The sequence below is a fragment of the Eleutherodactylus coqui genome, chromosome 1 (assembly GCF_035609145.1).
Source record: "Eleutherodactylus coqui strain aEleCoq1 chromosome 1, aEleCoq1.hap1, whole genome shotgun sequence".
Taxonomy (NCBI): Eukaryota; Metazoa; Chordata; class Amphibia; order Anura; family Eleutherodactylidae; genus Eleutherodactylus; species Eleutherodactylus coqui.
The window spans coordinates 183,867,194-183,882,908 of NC_089837.1; the positions used below are offsets into that span (position 1 = coordinate 183,867,194).

Here is a 15,715-nt window from a genome sequence, read left to right on the forward strand (position 1 = left end):
ATATCACGCTTGCCAATGAGCGATTTTAATGGCAATGCAAAACATTTTTGGTCAAAAATGGCATTGCATTGCATCTGTGAAATTGCAATCTTCATGCATGTACTTCACGCACGTCAAAGGATCACAAGTTATTCCCATTGACGCACAGAGGACATAGGCCTGAGGACCTAATAAACAATCTGCTGCATGAGTTAATGCAGTGCTTTATTACCTCATTACAATGGCATTGTTGCATGCATTATCCTCTTGTTATTAGGTTGTATTTATTATCATTGTGCTGTAACAAAACTGTCCTTAGTACTCCTATAAGGAGGATGGAACAATATCTCTGCAGCGCCACCTATTGGATGGCAGCATTCCTGCGAATCAATGTATGACTCTTTAACAAGTCTGTAAAACAATGATTGGGAATAGGAAATCAAGCCAGAATCCATATACAGACAGCTGTTTCAGGGTGTTTACCCCTCATCAGTGCGCAGTAGGTTTCTGGCTGGGCTGGTGAAAGGCCTATAGATATTGGTCAAGAGGGGTGTTGTCTCTCTCTTATTATCCCTGTGATAAGAGATTGGGGTGTGCATATTCCAGGATCTGTGATGTAACTAAGAATTATTTCTGTCTGGTAACTTCGCTGTGTCTATATTCAGGAGTGTATGTATATGAGATGCCGATGTTGCAGTTGCACCTGGAAGCAGTGATGGCCTAATGGTTCAAGTGCTTCAAAATATGATTCCACTAATAGAAATTGATTGTTAAATTGAGGAACCTGTTTAAAGATCTTACTGTTAAGGTTGTGCATCTGGGACCTGTGGTTCTACAGGCTTCCTTGTGCACACCTTCACAGTTAGGGGTTAATGGGGTATTCTTCACCAGCCAATCCCCCCCGGTCTGTGGCAGGTAAATACCAGCAAACTCTGGTGATATTGCTGGTCATTTTAGTGCTTCCCTGTATCTTTGTGTAATCCCACTCATAGCTGGTGGTTGCATGCTTGTCTGTAGTGTCCCTCTCTCCTCCCCTGAAGATGGTCTGGACACCTACTGTTCCTCCCCTCCTTGCGTTCTGGGGTGCGTGCGCTGAGTATTGTGTGGTATAGTGACCATACAGGTGCAGGTGACCCGCAGGTTTCTCCTTATCCCTGGGCAGGTGATGCCTCCAGATGTCTGATATCCTATGTGATGGTCAGATGGGTGATGCCTGACACTGTTCCCTATGTTAGCATGGTGACTGACTCTCCCTATTCCCCTGGTGCGAGGACACTTGGGCTAGCACTGCTTTACCATCTGTATGCATGTGAGCTCTGGATGCGGTTCTCGTTATATGTTGTATGCACAACCATGTTTGTTGGTGTGAACAGTGATATGTGATATGTCTGTGCAGATGGCCAGACGTGCTCTATGTGCATTCCTGTTCTGTATTCAGTGTGTGTGATCAGTGTCATGGACTGTGTGTCTTTTGTGCACTTCGCCAGGTTCCTAATCAGGGATATAGCCAGGTCCCAGATGAAGACAGTTGGGCCGACCTTATCAGGACGAGCACTACACTTGTAGGCAGGGGTTTCCCATCTTTCTCTGATTAGTAAGGGACAGGGGTCCTTCCATCATTGCCTGGCGAGGTGCAATTGGTGCGTGCAACACATGATGAGAGTTGTTGCTGTTTTAAAATGGACACAATCTTGCGTCCGCACGGAGGCGTGGCACTTTCGTGTGCCCGGCGGACGTAACACTTGCATTGAGGCCCCTGAACGCACCTCTATGATTATGTGCAGAAAAGGCAAAAGTAGCTGGTATAGATGCCAAGAAAAAGCCTTCATTTCATCTAGCCATCAGCCTACCATACATAGCAATCTGATAAAAAATGATAATATTACAGACATAACAAAGTAAAGGAAAATAAATATTTCCAGTCTAATTCAGTATATTTTATTTTCTTCTAGTTTAATATTTCCAGGCGTAAGATTGGGGGTCGACAGCCAGTTCAGTGACTTCTTAGATGGACTTGGACCTGCTCAATTAGTTGGTCGACAAACATTGGCAACACCTGCAATGGGTAAGAATAACATAAGAGTGTCATGCTTGCATCCACATCTTGCAATGTTAAAAAAAAAAAAAAAAATACTGGTTTCATGGTAATTTACCCTATAGCAAACATCAGGAAATACCCCTATCGAAAAAAAAGAGAACTTGTGCACTGCTCAATAATATTATACATAGAGACTGTGCATTGCCCAAATGCCCAAGGTGTACAGTACCAAAATAAGAATGTCAAATCCTGTACTCGCAGGCCGGTGTCCATATGAATACCCCTCTGGCTTTTTCCCTACAGTGTTGCAGTGAAATAAAGGCAGGAAACAGGTGCCAATCTGATCCCATAGTTTTCTCTGAGACACTTCATGACATACAGTGCAATTTTGATACTGGATGCCTCCCTGCACCAGACAGAAAAACATTTCATGTAGTGTTTTTCTGTCCGGTTATGGAGGGTGGGCCAGTGCAAAAAGTGCACCAAACTTACATCAGTTATATCCAGCTCCAACATGAAAGCATTGGCTGGATACAACTGATATATGGGAACCCAACCTTATTAGTGCCATATAAACACAGAGCAGCTTTTGGAATGAGTTGAGACCTAAGGGAACTTGACTACATGGCAGTTTTTACCAGAGTCTGTCCACATCCAAGCAGCAGCTCTATAGAGTCGACGCGTCTCAGTGGATTTCAGAGGTTCCCCCATCTACCTCAAGGAATATCACAACTGCAGACCCCATCCACTGATAGTTTCAGCATCTGGGGGCCTATAGTCATATACAGTGCAGTACGGTATATCTCCCTTCCCAGGATCAGTCGAATATGGTTACGCACAGTTTTGGTTAATGCTCTTATAGCAATAAACACTGTTACACCGAACTCTCAGGTAACATGTTGATAGCTGTGAGCAACTCATAGCCTGCCTTGAGGGCACGCAGGACAATCATTGGTGTCAGCTCCCTTCAAGCCCAGTGGGAGCAACTTCAAGAAACCTGGGGCTTTCCAGCTTGTATCTTAGCAGGATCCATTTTCTTGTGTAAGAAAGTTGCAAATGTTGGCGTACACCATATACGTACTAAAATTTGCAACTTTTTCTGTTACATTTTCACCAATCTTGCTGCTTTCGAAAAGTCGCAAGAAAAGGTTTGGGGTTTAGTCTGCCATGTTGTCGGAAGCAGGCAGCTTCATACATTGTACATTTTTCCTGGGTTACTCAGACGCCTCTGCACTATGCCAGTCACTGCATTGACTGACCATCCACTGCAGAACTAAATTTAACCTCCATAACCTCACCCACAAAGCTCTGCATGGCGCCGGGCCACCATACATCGCCTCCCTCCTGTCTGTACACCACCCAGCCCGCTCACTCCGATCCACTAACACACTCAGACTAAACACTCCCCTAATATGAACCTCACATGCTCGCCTCCAGGACTTCACCAGAGCAGCACCCATCCTCTGGAACGCTCTACCCCAAGGCATCCGGACAATTCCCGATGCACGAAATTTCAAACACGCCTTAAAAACGCACCTCTGCAGGGAGGCATACCAAATCCCCTGACGTAGTCCCCATGCCCCTCCCTATGGCTCCCCACACCATACGACCTCTACCCCTGCACCTCCTTACCGCTCCACCCCGTTTGCTTTCTAATAACTGATTTCCACATGAAATCCCCTACTGCCTGTGTTCCTCCATGCCTCGCCCCTCCTTGTATTTCCTGTACCACCCCCACACTCCATTTGTTTCATACTGATTGTACCTCACGTTGTAATTATTGTTTTGTTTGCATTTATCCCATGCTTGAAAGTGCTTTTTATTGTTAATATTGCTGGCCAAGTCCCATTTAGGTGAATGGGATCCCTGCTAGGTCTATTATTGATGTCCTATACTGAGGATAGGTCTTCAATAGTTAGAAGTGGGACAGCTTTTCATTCACTTGTGCCTATATGCATTAACATATAGAGCCTATTTTATTGATGTTATGGGGGGAAAATAACAATTGAAAACATTTTCAAAGCCGCACATTAATATTTTAAACCAGGGAATTAGTATGTGGTTATTCAGTGTGTAATAAATGTAATCCCCTGTGTATGCCAGATTAACATATATTATCTGATTTGTGCTCCACTATTCCTGAACATGGGAATCACAATTGCAAGCATGAGAGCTTCCAACAATAAAAATAGAGCAATTCTCATGGAGATTTAGTTACAATGTTACACGCTGCAAGTACAAGTGCTTCCTCTCTTGTATCGTACTGGCACCATCTACTGTCTATGGAACACGCGGGGCTCGGTCCAGCTCCTATTTAAGCAGTGTGTAGAAGACAAGTGACTACTTTGGAATGTCAGTATTTTATGAGTGCATTCAAATCCTGAAATAATAGAGTAAGCACTGCAGCGCCCGGATGTTTATATGGAAGAATGAAACCAGCCTTTATTTATTACAATCGCAAGGCACATAGTATCAAGTATATGTCATTAATAAATGTTCATGAGGGTCATAACATCTGACATACATGTTTACTGGGCCTTCATATGAGTTTACAGAACTTGTTACTTATAGCTAATATATTGTAAATATTTGTACTCATTAGTAGCCCGGGGCCCATATATATTACCTACCCCCCCCCCCCCAACTGTGACACACTTAAACCATCCCTGAAACAAACAAATGCTGTTAGTTACAGCCGCCAGATGTGACATTATATTAAACACACAAGGGGGTAAATTTATTAAGCCAGTTCCGACTCCATGCTTAGTACAATTTTCATTGGCGCAGTCATCTTCATGTATTATGAGTATCCGTAGAATCTCTGTGCGCCTTCAGAGAAACTACCCCGGGTCCGACCTGCCATACAATTCTGCTATAACTGGCACAGATTTTTTTTTTTAAAGTGTCCTAATGTGACCAGAAGTCCGGTGGCTCAGTGATTAGGACTGTTGCCCTGCAGCAGTGGGGGTTCTGTGTTCAAATCCAACCAAAGGCAACATCTGCATTGAGTTTGTATGTTCTCCCCAAGTTGACTACAGTTTCTTCTGTGTTATCAGGTTTCCCCAATCCCTCTGATCTGATATACTGATAGGTTAATTGGCTTCCTATGCAATTTGCTCTAGTGTGTCTGAGATATGGAAATTAGCTTGTGAGCCCCATTAGAGAGAGGGACTGATGTAAATGACATTCATCTCTATATGTAAACAGAAATAAGATATTCTGGGGAATGGTGCTTTCCACAAGGGTTTTTTTTCTTTCCCTTAGGTTTCTTCCCCATTGATAAAAACTGCATCATACATCATACTTGTAAAATCACGGTCATGCTTATTGCAAACAGAACACATAGAAGCAAGTCTAGGAATACTTCTTTAAGAAATGTTTGCATGGAGGTCCGCAGCATACTTCTGTGCGCGGGGATTGTGTATAGCACTCATGCAGTATGTGTTGACATTATATTAAAAGTGACGACCGTACTTGAGTTCTACTGTGTTCCACTTACGTAAATAGCTGCTGATGGAACATTTAGTGCGTAGATAACATCTCTAGACCGTAACATTTGTTTTTATATGTCTTTTTTTGAACATAGTAGATAAATATCAAATGAAATATTACTGTATCGGGAAAATGTTGTTTTAGTTGGTCTGTAAGCAAACAAATCATTGACCTGAGCAAATTATTATGAGGACATTGAGGTTGCCATTTTGGAAGTTTTTGCTTTATTTACAAGAGTTCTGCTTTTCTGTTTATCACGAAACTTCAACATCATTGAGGCTGGAGGCCAAACTGAACTGTCAAGTCCTCCATGGAACTCTGTGGCTCTACCGTGTTTCCCCGAAAATAAGACAGTGTCTTATATTAATTTTTGTTCAAAAAGGTTTAACTTTTTTACATGTATAGCTGCCTTGACACTATTTAAATTGACTTTTTTTAATTACCTGTTAGCAGGGCTTAATTTTGGAGTAGGGCTTATATTTCAAGCATCTTCAAAAAGCCTGAAAAATCATTTTGCATCCTCAAAAATTCTGGCAAATCATGCTATGTCTTATTTTCAGGGAAACAGGGTATTATCTAATACTCACTATCAATATTCGTAGACGCACAAAGTCGTAATAAAGCTCCCATAGAAGGCTATGCCTGATTTATATAGAGTTTTGTTTACCGCCTGTAGTACAGTGGTATTCTATCCTGGCTCATAGGGACTTCATGTGGCTCCATACAAATCAAGTTAAAAAGTAATGGAAAAAATAATATATTTTTTGTAAGCACATTTTTATATCCATGGGTGTCTATGATCTGCCATCTTGTTTCCTTGTAGCAGTTTGCTGTAAAAATTAAGATTACAGTTTGTGCATAGCTATACCCATTGGCATATCAATATGATCTTGTTTAGATGCCAGAGTCTGCACACGCCATCGGGCCTGAGCTAAAATCCCCCTTGCATTATATCTTACTGACTTCGCGCTCTCTTTTTTTCTACATTATATTTTATTCTTCAATGTCTCTGCACTGTGAAAACATGTTTTATATCTTATCTAACTAGTCATCCATCTGCAGACTTGGGGGTACTGTAGTTAATGTAATGGTCTACTTGATTAATTGTGTCTGTAATTACACATTGCATACTTTTATAGAACTTTATTGCTCCCCTTCAGTGAACTTATAGTTATCTATTCCCTAGCCAAACACTTCACATTCCATTAAGTACTGTATGTGTTGTGGTACATAGTAACTAAAGCAGTTTCAGGCTGTATGTTATAGGATGAAATTAATTCAGTGTCATCCATGGTTCTTGCTGGGGCCTAAAACATTTAATTTCTAAGTTATATGTTCTAGTGGTTTATTTTAAAAGCAGACATATACAACTATATTATAACCTATCATGTCTTCCAGGTGACATACAGATAGGAATGGTGGACAAGAAAGGACAGTTAGAGGTTGAAGTAATAAGAGCTCGAGGCCTCATACAAAAGCCAGGCTCCAAATCCACACCAGGTAAGAATGAGTATTTTTATTTGCAGTAAATTGGTTACCCAACAATCCATTTTTATCCCCTATCCACTCAATAGGGGATAAAACTCTGCTCAGTGGGCTTTTCACTATTGTGACTCCCACCAATCCCAAGAACGAGGGGGAGGGGGAATGTCCCCTTCTCTTCCCTACTGCACCCCTGCAGTGAGAAGTGCTTGAATGCATGTATACTAATACTCCATTAATTTCAGTGGGACTGCTAGAGATATTGGAGTACTAGTACTTGGCTATCTTCGGCTGTCCCATTGAAATTAATGGAGAAGGGTGCAGTGAGAAGGAGAAGGGAACACGGAACCTCCATTCTCGAAATTAGTGGGGATCTCAGTGGTGAGTCCCCATCAGTTAGATTTGTAGTCAATTCTGGGATAACCCCTTTAATTATTATTGCTTTTAATATCAACCAAACTAGTGATACTTCAGCAGTTGTGCCAATCCAGAGTATCCCACATTTCACATGCTCACAGTGGCTGAAGCATCAGTTATAGGCAGGTACTGGGGTAGAGAGGTAACAGTTGTACCCAGCTCTTGTGCTTGAGGAGGCCGAAAGCCATCTCTGCCACTAGTATTGTAAGTGGCACATGATCGGTGGGGGCCTTGGAACAAATATGTATTGAAGTCCAGAAGCACTAAGTTACACCTGTTTTCAGATTTTTCTTGACATTGGAAAACTGTAGCATCCCCAAATACACTGGAAATATTCCTGAATTTATCCATGGCAGAATTCATTTTTTAGCCAAACAATGAGTAGATCTAAGAAATGGTTTATGCTTTCCCACACTTTAGAACCCACCCTTTCTAAATGCAGTCACCTTAGGGATGAAGCTGCCATTGAAATGTAGTACTGAACATCACCCATTCATATGGCTGACCATGAATATATGATCAGACTGAGTCCTGCAGATTGATAACTCTGGCTAATAGATGGGATTCTAAGCAGGAACCCCCATGATATCCATGGGACCTGATAGGATGGCAGATGGTGCAACTCCTCTAAGTAACTCTAAACTGGACAGCCTGCAGGTGGAAATCAACAGTGGAATATGGATCTTTATATGGTGTAAAGCTCTGTTCACACCATGTTAATGACTTTTATGGTATACAGTACGAAAAAGTATACTGCATGATATACGATTTACTATGGAAGGCAATGGGCGATGTATCCCACTGTATTTCTATGCAGCGGGATACACGGCAGCCTTCTGTCAAAGGTATACCTTGGAAGACTTTGCCAGCGTATTTGTCAAACGGAGCGTGAAAATGTGAAATGTGACATGAATGTAGCATAAAATGCAGTAATAAAAGTTTTTTAATGTGCCACGTTATTTTCAGCTCCATATGTGAAGGTATATCTATTAGAAAATGGAGCTTGTATAGCCAAGAAGAAGACAAGGATTGCACGGAAAACCCTTGATCCTCTCTATCAACAGAATTTGGTTTTCGAAGAAAGCCCTCATGGAAAGGTCCTCCAGGTAAAGCTGTCCATGGTATCTTTTGACATTTGCATCCTATGTGACCAAGGATTATAATTAGAGATGAGCGAGTATCCTCGCTAAGGCACATTACTCGAGTGAGTAGTGCCTTAGCCGAGTATCTCCCTGCTCGTCTCTAAAGATTCGGGGGCCGGCGCGGGTAACAGGTGAGTTGCAGGGGGGGAGAGAGATCTCCCCTCTGTTCCTCCCTGCCGCTCCCCGCCCCCCGCTGGCCCCCGAATCTTTAGAGACGAGCAGGGAGATACTCGGCTAAGGCACTACTCACTCGAGTAATGTGCCTTAGCGAGTATACTCGCTCATCTCTAATTATAATCCTTTAGCTATTTGTATCTTGCTGCAGTTTAAGTACTAATTTGAAGTGTAGTTTTCATCGTTTTAACAAATAATACAGAATGGAATGACTTGATAAACACAGCATACATTGTATGGCACCTCTGATAAAGGTCATGTGACATAACCTCCATAACGTCCCAGAAAATGTAGCCACAGGCCGCACCACATAAAAAATACATCAATATGTATAAGTCTGCTGAAAACCAGGAATGTCATTCTAATTGTATGTGCTCCTTATCCTAATGTGGAAACTGTTAAAAAAAAGTACTAAAATGTAGAAAAAAAATCATATGTTGCTAAATAATACATAATTTTCAGATGATACATGATATCCTAAATGAGAATATACGTTTCTTTCTTTATAAAGGTAGCATGTAGATTTCCATTGGTACAATTGTACTGATCCAGTTGATGTAGAAATGATGATATTTTCTCCTTTGAATTGGTTCTCTGGTTTATAAGCTTCTTGAACAAAGTATATAGCCCCCAATGATCAAATAACATTTTGCAATTTCTGCAATGGAAATTGCTCCTTTTTTATTTTATTGTTATTCTTATGACTGCAGCCCTCATTTTCAAAAGTAAGCTATATTATGCTAACTTCATACAGGTGAGCGCGATATAGGGCCGTGAATCCCACCGTCATATCGCACTCGCCATTTATGTGAAAGCCTCGTGGATTTGAGGTGTTTTCATGTAAAACAGCCTCGCCTCACTTTGGGGATAAAGGGAATCCCCTGCCATGTCTGTCACAGCCGTGGCAGAGGATCACATAGTTCTCCCATGGTTCTCAATGCCGCTGGCGCTGCTGCCGCCAGCCCCATTGGAAACAATGGGGCTGCGATGCAAGATCATGCAGCAAGATAGAACATGCCGCAATTTGTTTCTTGCACAGTATCGCATCGTGGTGCCATGCAGAAAAACATCGCTCATGTGTATGACCCCATTCAAAAGAATGGGGTTCATAGTTGTGCGTCTCACAACGCACAAATTTTACGTGATTTTAATCAGCTGACCAATTACAGGCAATAGGGCTATCTATACAAGTGCTCCATGTAAAAAAAAAAAAATTGTATCATTCATGACCTATTCTGATTCGATTTCTCGGACACAAGTCAACCATTCAAGTCATTGGATGCAAATAAAAAAAGAAAGCGCTACAGATAACGTTTTTCACTGATCATTGCAAAGCGATCCCAGAAAAACAATTTGACTTCCTTCCTTTTTTTCACACTCAAGAAAAAAAATTGGATGACTTATAGAAATAATAAACCAGACACACAGAACACGTACACATGCAACACAGGCGTGCACATGAATTGGAACCAGTCCTTCTTTCACTGACCAAATTCAGACATTCTCATCTCAAGAAACCCTAAGCTTGTCTACAAATTACTGACTTGCCTCTGTCCTTGTTTTTCTGTTTCAGGGCTCCAAATCCCCTGCTTCTGTTCACAAAGCCATAGACTTAAATAATACATTTCTAAAGGCCTGCAGCTTGCTGAAGGCAAAACTATGCAGCACTCACCTGGTGATGACCAACAGGACTTTGTCTTGTAAAGCTATGGCTATGTGAGGCGAAGCCGGAGATGTTGAGCTCTGACAGAGTTCCTACGTATATTGTGAGATCAGTCAGCATGGAGACAGATCTGTTGGAAGCCATTCAGATTAAAGTAAATGAACGGATAGGTTAATATGATACATTTGAGGTTGAAGTTTTAATTCGTATTTATTTTCCTTATCGATGGGAGAATTACCTGGCATACTCGATGCACACTGCTCATTGAGTACAGTAGTGGGCAGAAAGACATTGAGAGATCTTAGACCGCTCTTGACTTTGCTTCTGAGGCTCTGGTAGTCACTACTGTCTGAGCTCCGTAGTTTGTGTGGTCACTAAAAACTATTCACTGCGAAAATGAGGACTGACTTATCACATTTTAGTCTATGAGACTACATTTTCTGATCAAAGCAGAAGGATGTGATTTTTTTTTAGTTTTTTTTTCACTGTCAATTTATATTTAAATTATATAAAGTTAGGCTCAGTGCATGCATGGCATTCACATCTGCAACATCTCCTGACATATACTGAATGCATGAACCCACTTTCAATAGCTTAACATGTATTTTATTTTAATTAATGGCCGCTCTGGCAAAAACACATTTTTCCAGCCCTGCTTCTCTCACTTGATTGCCTGTCACACTCTGGAGGTCTTCTATGTATACTACAGTCATTTCCATGCAGGCACCATCTTGATGCTGAGATTTCTCCCTGCTCACTTTTTCTATGCTCGACTAACACTCTCATGATGCATCAGCAAAACATTACATGAACCAGTAGAGACTGTACCCTCTCTGCCTGCAGGGAGAACACTGCCATTATGTATTCCATATTTACCTAAATAAGATACAGAGTATCAGTTTACAGTTGGGAGGCTCAACTGTTATCCCCTTCATTCTAACTGCATTACAGGAGACTCTAATCATCAGTAGTAACTGTGGTTAAAGTTTTTGTGTCCCAGTCTAAAGTGCTTGTGTGGTAGAGTCCATCAGACAGGACTGACTAATTTGAGAAGACATAAACCCAAGTAAATCTCAGCTAGTCAGAATTGAAATCACATGACCCACTTAAGGAGAAGGAGGCCAGGAGTTTTAGATAAAAGTAATACTAGCCGATTTACATATACTGGGGGACTAGTTACATAATGAATGAAAAAATTTCCCCGGAGTGTCCCTTTAAGGTAACTTGTCACAGAAAGTTATGATCATTAGTTAAACTTTTCTACATCTGTACACCACACATTTTTTACCTCTGTCACAAACATGGAACTGAAAGTAATATACAATATAGTACGCTGTACTCTACTATACTATGTTTAACACTTGGCTTGTTTTCTGTCATTTTTAAGGTGATTGTCTGGGGAGACTATGGCCGAATGGATCACAAAAGTTTCATGGGTGTTGCACAGATTCTCCTGGAAGAACTTGACCTGTCCAGCGTGGTGATTGGATGGTATAAGTTGTTTCCACCCTCATCACTGGTGGATCCAACAATGACACCCCTTACTCGCAGGGCTTCCCAATCATCTCTTGAAAGTTCAACAGGTCCTCCTTCCATTAGGTCATAGCGACCCAGAAGGCAGTGTAACCTGATGTAATCACAATGTTAATGCCCAATAAAAGATTCTGAACGGTATATGTATGATCAAAAGCATTGCTGGAGACAGACAATCATTTATTTTTTTGCCTGTTGTAACGATCCAAAAAAAAAAAAAAAGTTCTGAAAATGAGTCCTATTGGCAGAGGAAAGCAAGAATATGAGTACTGTAAATGAAATACAGTTCAGCACTATTGAAGTCACACATGCTCAATGGGATAGTAAGGGTGACATTGAATTACAAACTGGAAGCTTTCACTCTGTTAGAAATGTTTGTGATACATTTTTACAGACCATAAGCAGTGTTATCATATTGGTATTTCAGCATATTTTATACTTGTTAATTCCATTATTTTTTTTATAATGTGTTAATCTGCCAGTTTCATAAAAAGCATTTGTGATAATTCTCACATACCGCTTTTTTCGTCCTTCGGTTATTGATTTCGTAAGAGCTGAGCATTGCAGAAGTGATGATGGCTGTGGTTCCATTTAATATTCCCTGTTGCCTGAAATCCTGACAGTGACTTTGAAGAGCACTGCTATGTAGTGCTTTCCTGTTATTACTGACATTGCTTTTTCATGTAGTGTTTGACCACTGGGAACCACAGATGTATTTTATGTATTATACTGCATGCTGCAATTCTATTGGAGCACAGCAATTGTCAGCACTAACCCCATATTCTAGCATCAGGGCTAGGGAGAAATGCAGATGCTGCAGTGCGGCAGTCGCATGAAGCAGACCCCCTTTAGAAACGGTCCAGGGCAATGAAATGCATCTATGTTCTTACATGATGTGACTAACACTACAGAATTGTCGTGGTGGATGCAATAGCTGTCATTATTTTACCGATACAGGATATGTTTTGTGTTGCCAACATTTTCTCATCTGAAAAATGCCAACATGTTTGTGTTTTACTCCTCGTTGCCGTATGAGAAACTGTAGAATGATTGATTATGCTTTATCAAAAAAATGTAAAAAAAAAAAAAAAATTGTACAAATATTTTTTTTTCCACATTTAATTTTGTATATTTTGGATTGCAGTGCAAGTTATGGCTTTAACGTTTTTTCCTTTTGATTTGATTCTGTGCATGGGAGAGATTTGAAGAAGTCCTGTTTGTTGCAACTAATGCTGCTGCTGCTGCAAGAGAATTCCTTCCTTTGGCATTTCCAGATAATGTACCGTCTGAGCTGTTTTCTTTTATCATTAGCCAATTGCTATACTTGTTTCTGTGTATAAATTGTATAGTTTACATCCCGTAATGCTGACCAATGGTGGGGATGAGCATATGACACTTTGAGCTGTATCCAGGTCTCTGATATGTGTCACTTTAGACACTTTTTGTCCGTCCTGGATAGAGCATGGTATGAGCTGTTTAAAAAAAAAATATAAAAAAAAATCACTGGAAATTCCAGTTGAGATATTCTGCACTTACTAATATTTTTATCAGATTTTCGTTTACATTTGTTTGAGATTGATGCAAGCACAAGGCTTGATTTTATAACGCAAAATATTTTACTTTTTTGGGAGAAAAAAAGAAAATACTTAAATTTCAATTTGCATTTTTCTTTTTTTGTTCCTTTTTTTTTCTTTTTGGCCTTGAAGTTCCTCGTGATCTCTGTACGTGTGCTAAAAAGCTGCAGACTGTGCAGGTGCATTGAAAATGTTTCCCTCCTCTTTTGGGCCATTCAATTTTGTGATCACACGAGTAGAGCAGCATGTCATGGAGTAATTCAACGCTGCATGCATGTTTTTTATTTTTGTTTTTTTTGTTTCTTTTTTTTTTAAAGAGACAAAAAAAAAGGTTACTTAATAATGTGTGTTAGTTCCACATAGGCTGGCTTGTATGTTGCATGTACTTGTACAGTTTGACCGTAATGATAATGACATAACCAAGAAATCTAAGCCATCCATTTTTCTGATAGACATTTTGCAGGTTTTTACCAGACTAGAAGTCTTAGTCTGGTGCTAAATGCCTATAGATGGACATTATTTTATACCCTATGGAAACGTAATGTAGTACGGACCAAATTCCTTATACTTAATATTTTGGTGTAAATTCCTACTGTGGGGCTGTAACACATGTAGAAATTGTGTACACACTAGGTTTTGATTCATAGACATACTGCCTGCACCAAGTGAATTATTTATTGTTAATATACAGGCTGAAACCATTATGCCCATATTTGTGGAGGGCATAGGTAGGTTACTGCTTGACCTGCTGAGCAGGAAGAACTGAAGCACTGGTGCACTACTAGATTATGTACTGTCTTAGTGGCCAAAACAACTGAACTAATTATAATTGGGTAGTATCTTTCTATTTGACCACTTGTCTTAACACCCCCCTGTGCTTTTAAATAAACTTCCAACTCATGTTATGTAAACATGTTTAATAAAATTTACTTTTCATGTCCATTATTGTTGGCTTTTGCTTTAAAAATATGTTGCTGTTTTCAGACGTTACGAAGCATCGAAGAGGACAACTCGTTTGCTACAATAAATAAAAACTAAGGCCGGGCTTGCACAAGCAGTTCAGACTCCGCATGGGCGGGCTTGCACAAGCAGTTCAGACTCCGCATGGGCGGGCTTGAACAAGCGGTTCAGACTCCGCATGGGCGGGCTTGCACAAGGGGTTCAGACTCCGCATGCAGGAGGCCTGCAGCTGATTGTGGCTGTCAGTCTGGCCGGTGACCCTGCGTATGTCACTAAACTGTATTGCGGATGACCGCGGAGGCACACAGGCGGTCATGTGCAGTACAGTTTTTTTTTGCTTGTATTTCCCGCATCATCTCTTAGCGATGACAAGAGTACTAACAGCCCATACGCAATGTTAATTACGTGTGGGCTGCTGGTTGGATGACTTCATTGACATCAATGGAGGCTGTCTGCGTGGATTCCGCGGTAAAATAGAACAGACTGCGATTTTGCTTCCGCTCACGGAATGCGCAATTCGTATCTGAGTGTGAAGTAAAAATTGAAAATACACGCAGTTTACTGCAAAAAACGTCCGCGTGGGCACCGATCGCAGAATCCACAATACAAATCCAGTCATGTGACCAGCCTAAATGATATAAAATATATCATATATAACTACTGTTACCATTAATTAACAGCACAACTCAGAGTATGGCCAGGGGGACATGACCGTATTTACCTGTGGATCACGCACTTCATGCAAGAAGTACCCAACCACGTGCATACTGCTTGTATAACACCAATCCTCATACACTATCTTGGCGTGTATGTGCGTGTAATACACATCAACATTGGACATTCCGCAAGGTGAGAGGGGATCTATAGAAATCAAGGGGCTATTGGCATCACATGTTGCCTGCGCAACGCACAATGACAATATGCCTGTCAGATAATACAACTGGATTCATTTACAGTACAAACACTTTTTGACATGAAAACTGGACTTGTCGCCCATGCCCATAGCATTCAATCAGGGATTAGCCTTCATTTCCCCCCAAAATTCTGTAAATGTGAAAGATGCACTGTGATTGGTTATGAGAAACATGTCCATTTTTTTTCTCTTAGATAACTTTGATAGATTTTCTACTCTTCTACTTAGGTCTCGTTCACACGAGTAAAGGCACACGAATATAGCAAGGCTATGACAAAAACATCGCCCATGTAAACGAGGCCTTCAATTGGTTGTCCAATTACCAAACAGCCTTCCCTCTATGGGTCC

The 15,715-nt window shown here is 40.8% G+C and overlaps 1 protein-coding gene across 2 annotated transcripts in view; it reads left to right on the plus strand.

Moving 5' to 3' along the window:
- Window positions 1-14,434, plus strand: part of RIMS1 (regulating synaptic membrane exocytosis 1) — a 363,560-nt gene extending 349,126 nt beyond the window's left edge. For both annotated transcript variants that reach the window (XM_066604485.1, XM_066604493.1), the window contains 4 exons: window positions 1,932-2,044; window positions 6,908-7,009; window positions 8,375-8,514; window positions 11,775-14,434. In XM_066604485.1, the coding sequence (XP_066460582.1) occupies window positions 1,932-2,044; window positions 6,908-7,009; window positions 8,375-8,514; window positions 11,775-11,993 (574 nt within the window). In that variant the 3' untranslated portion in view covers window positions 11,994-14,434. The remainder of the gene's footprint in view (window positions 1-1,931; window positions 2,045-6,907; window positions 7,010-8,374; window positions 8,515-11,774) is intronic.
- The last annotated feature ends 1,281 nt before the right edge of the window (window positions 14,435-15,715 follow it).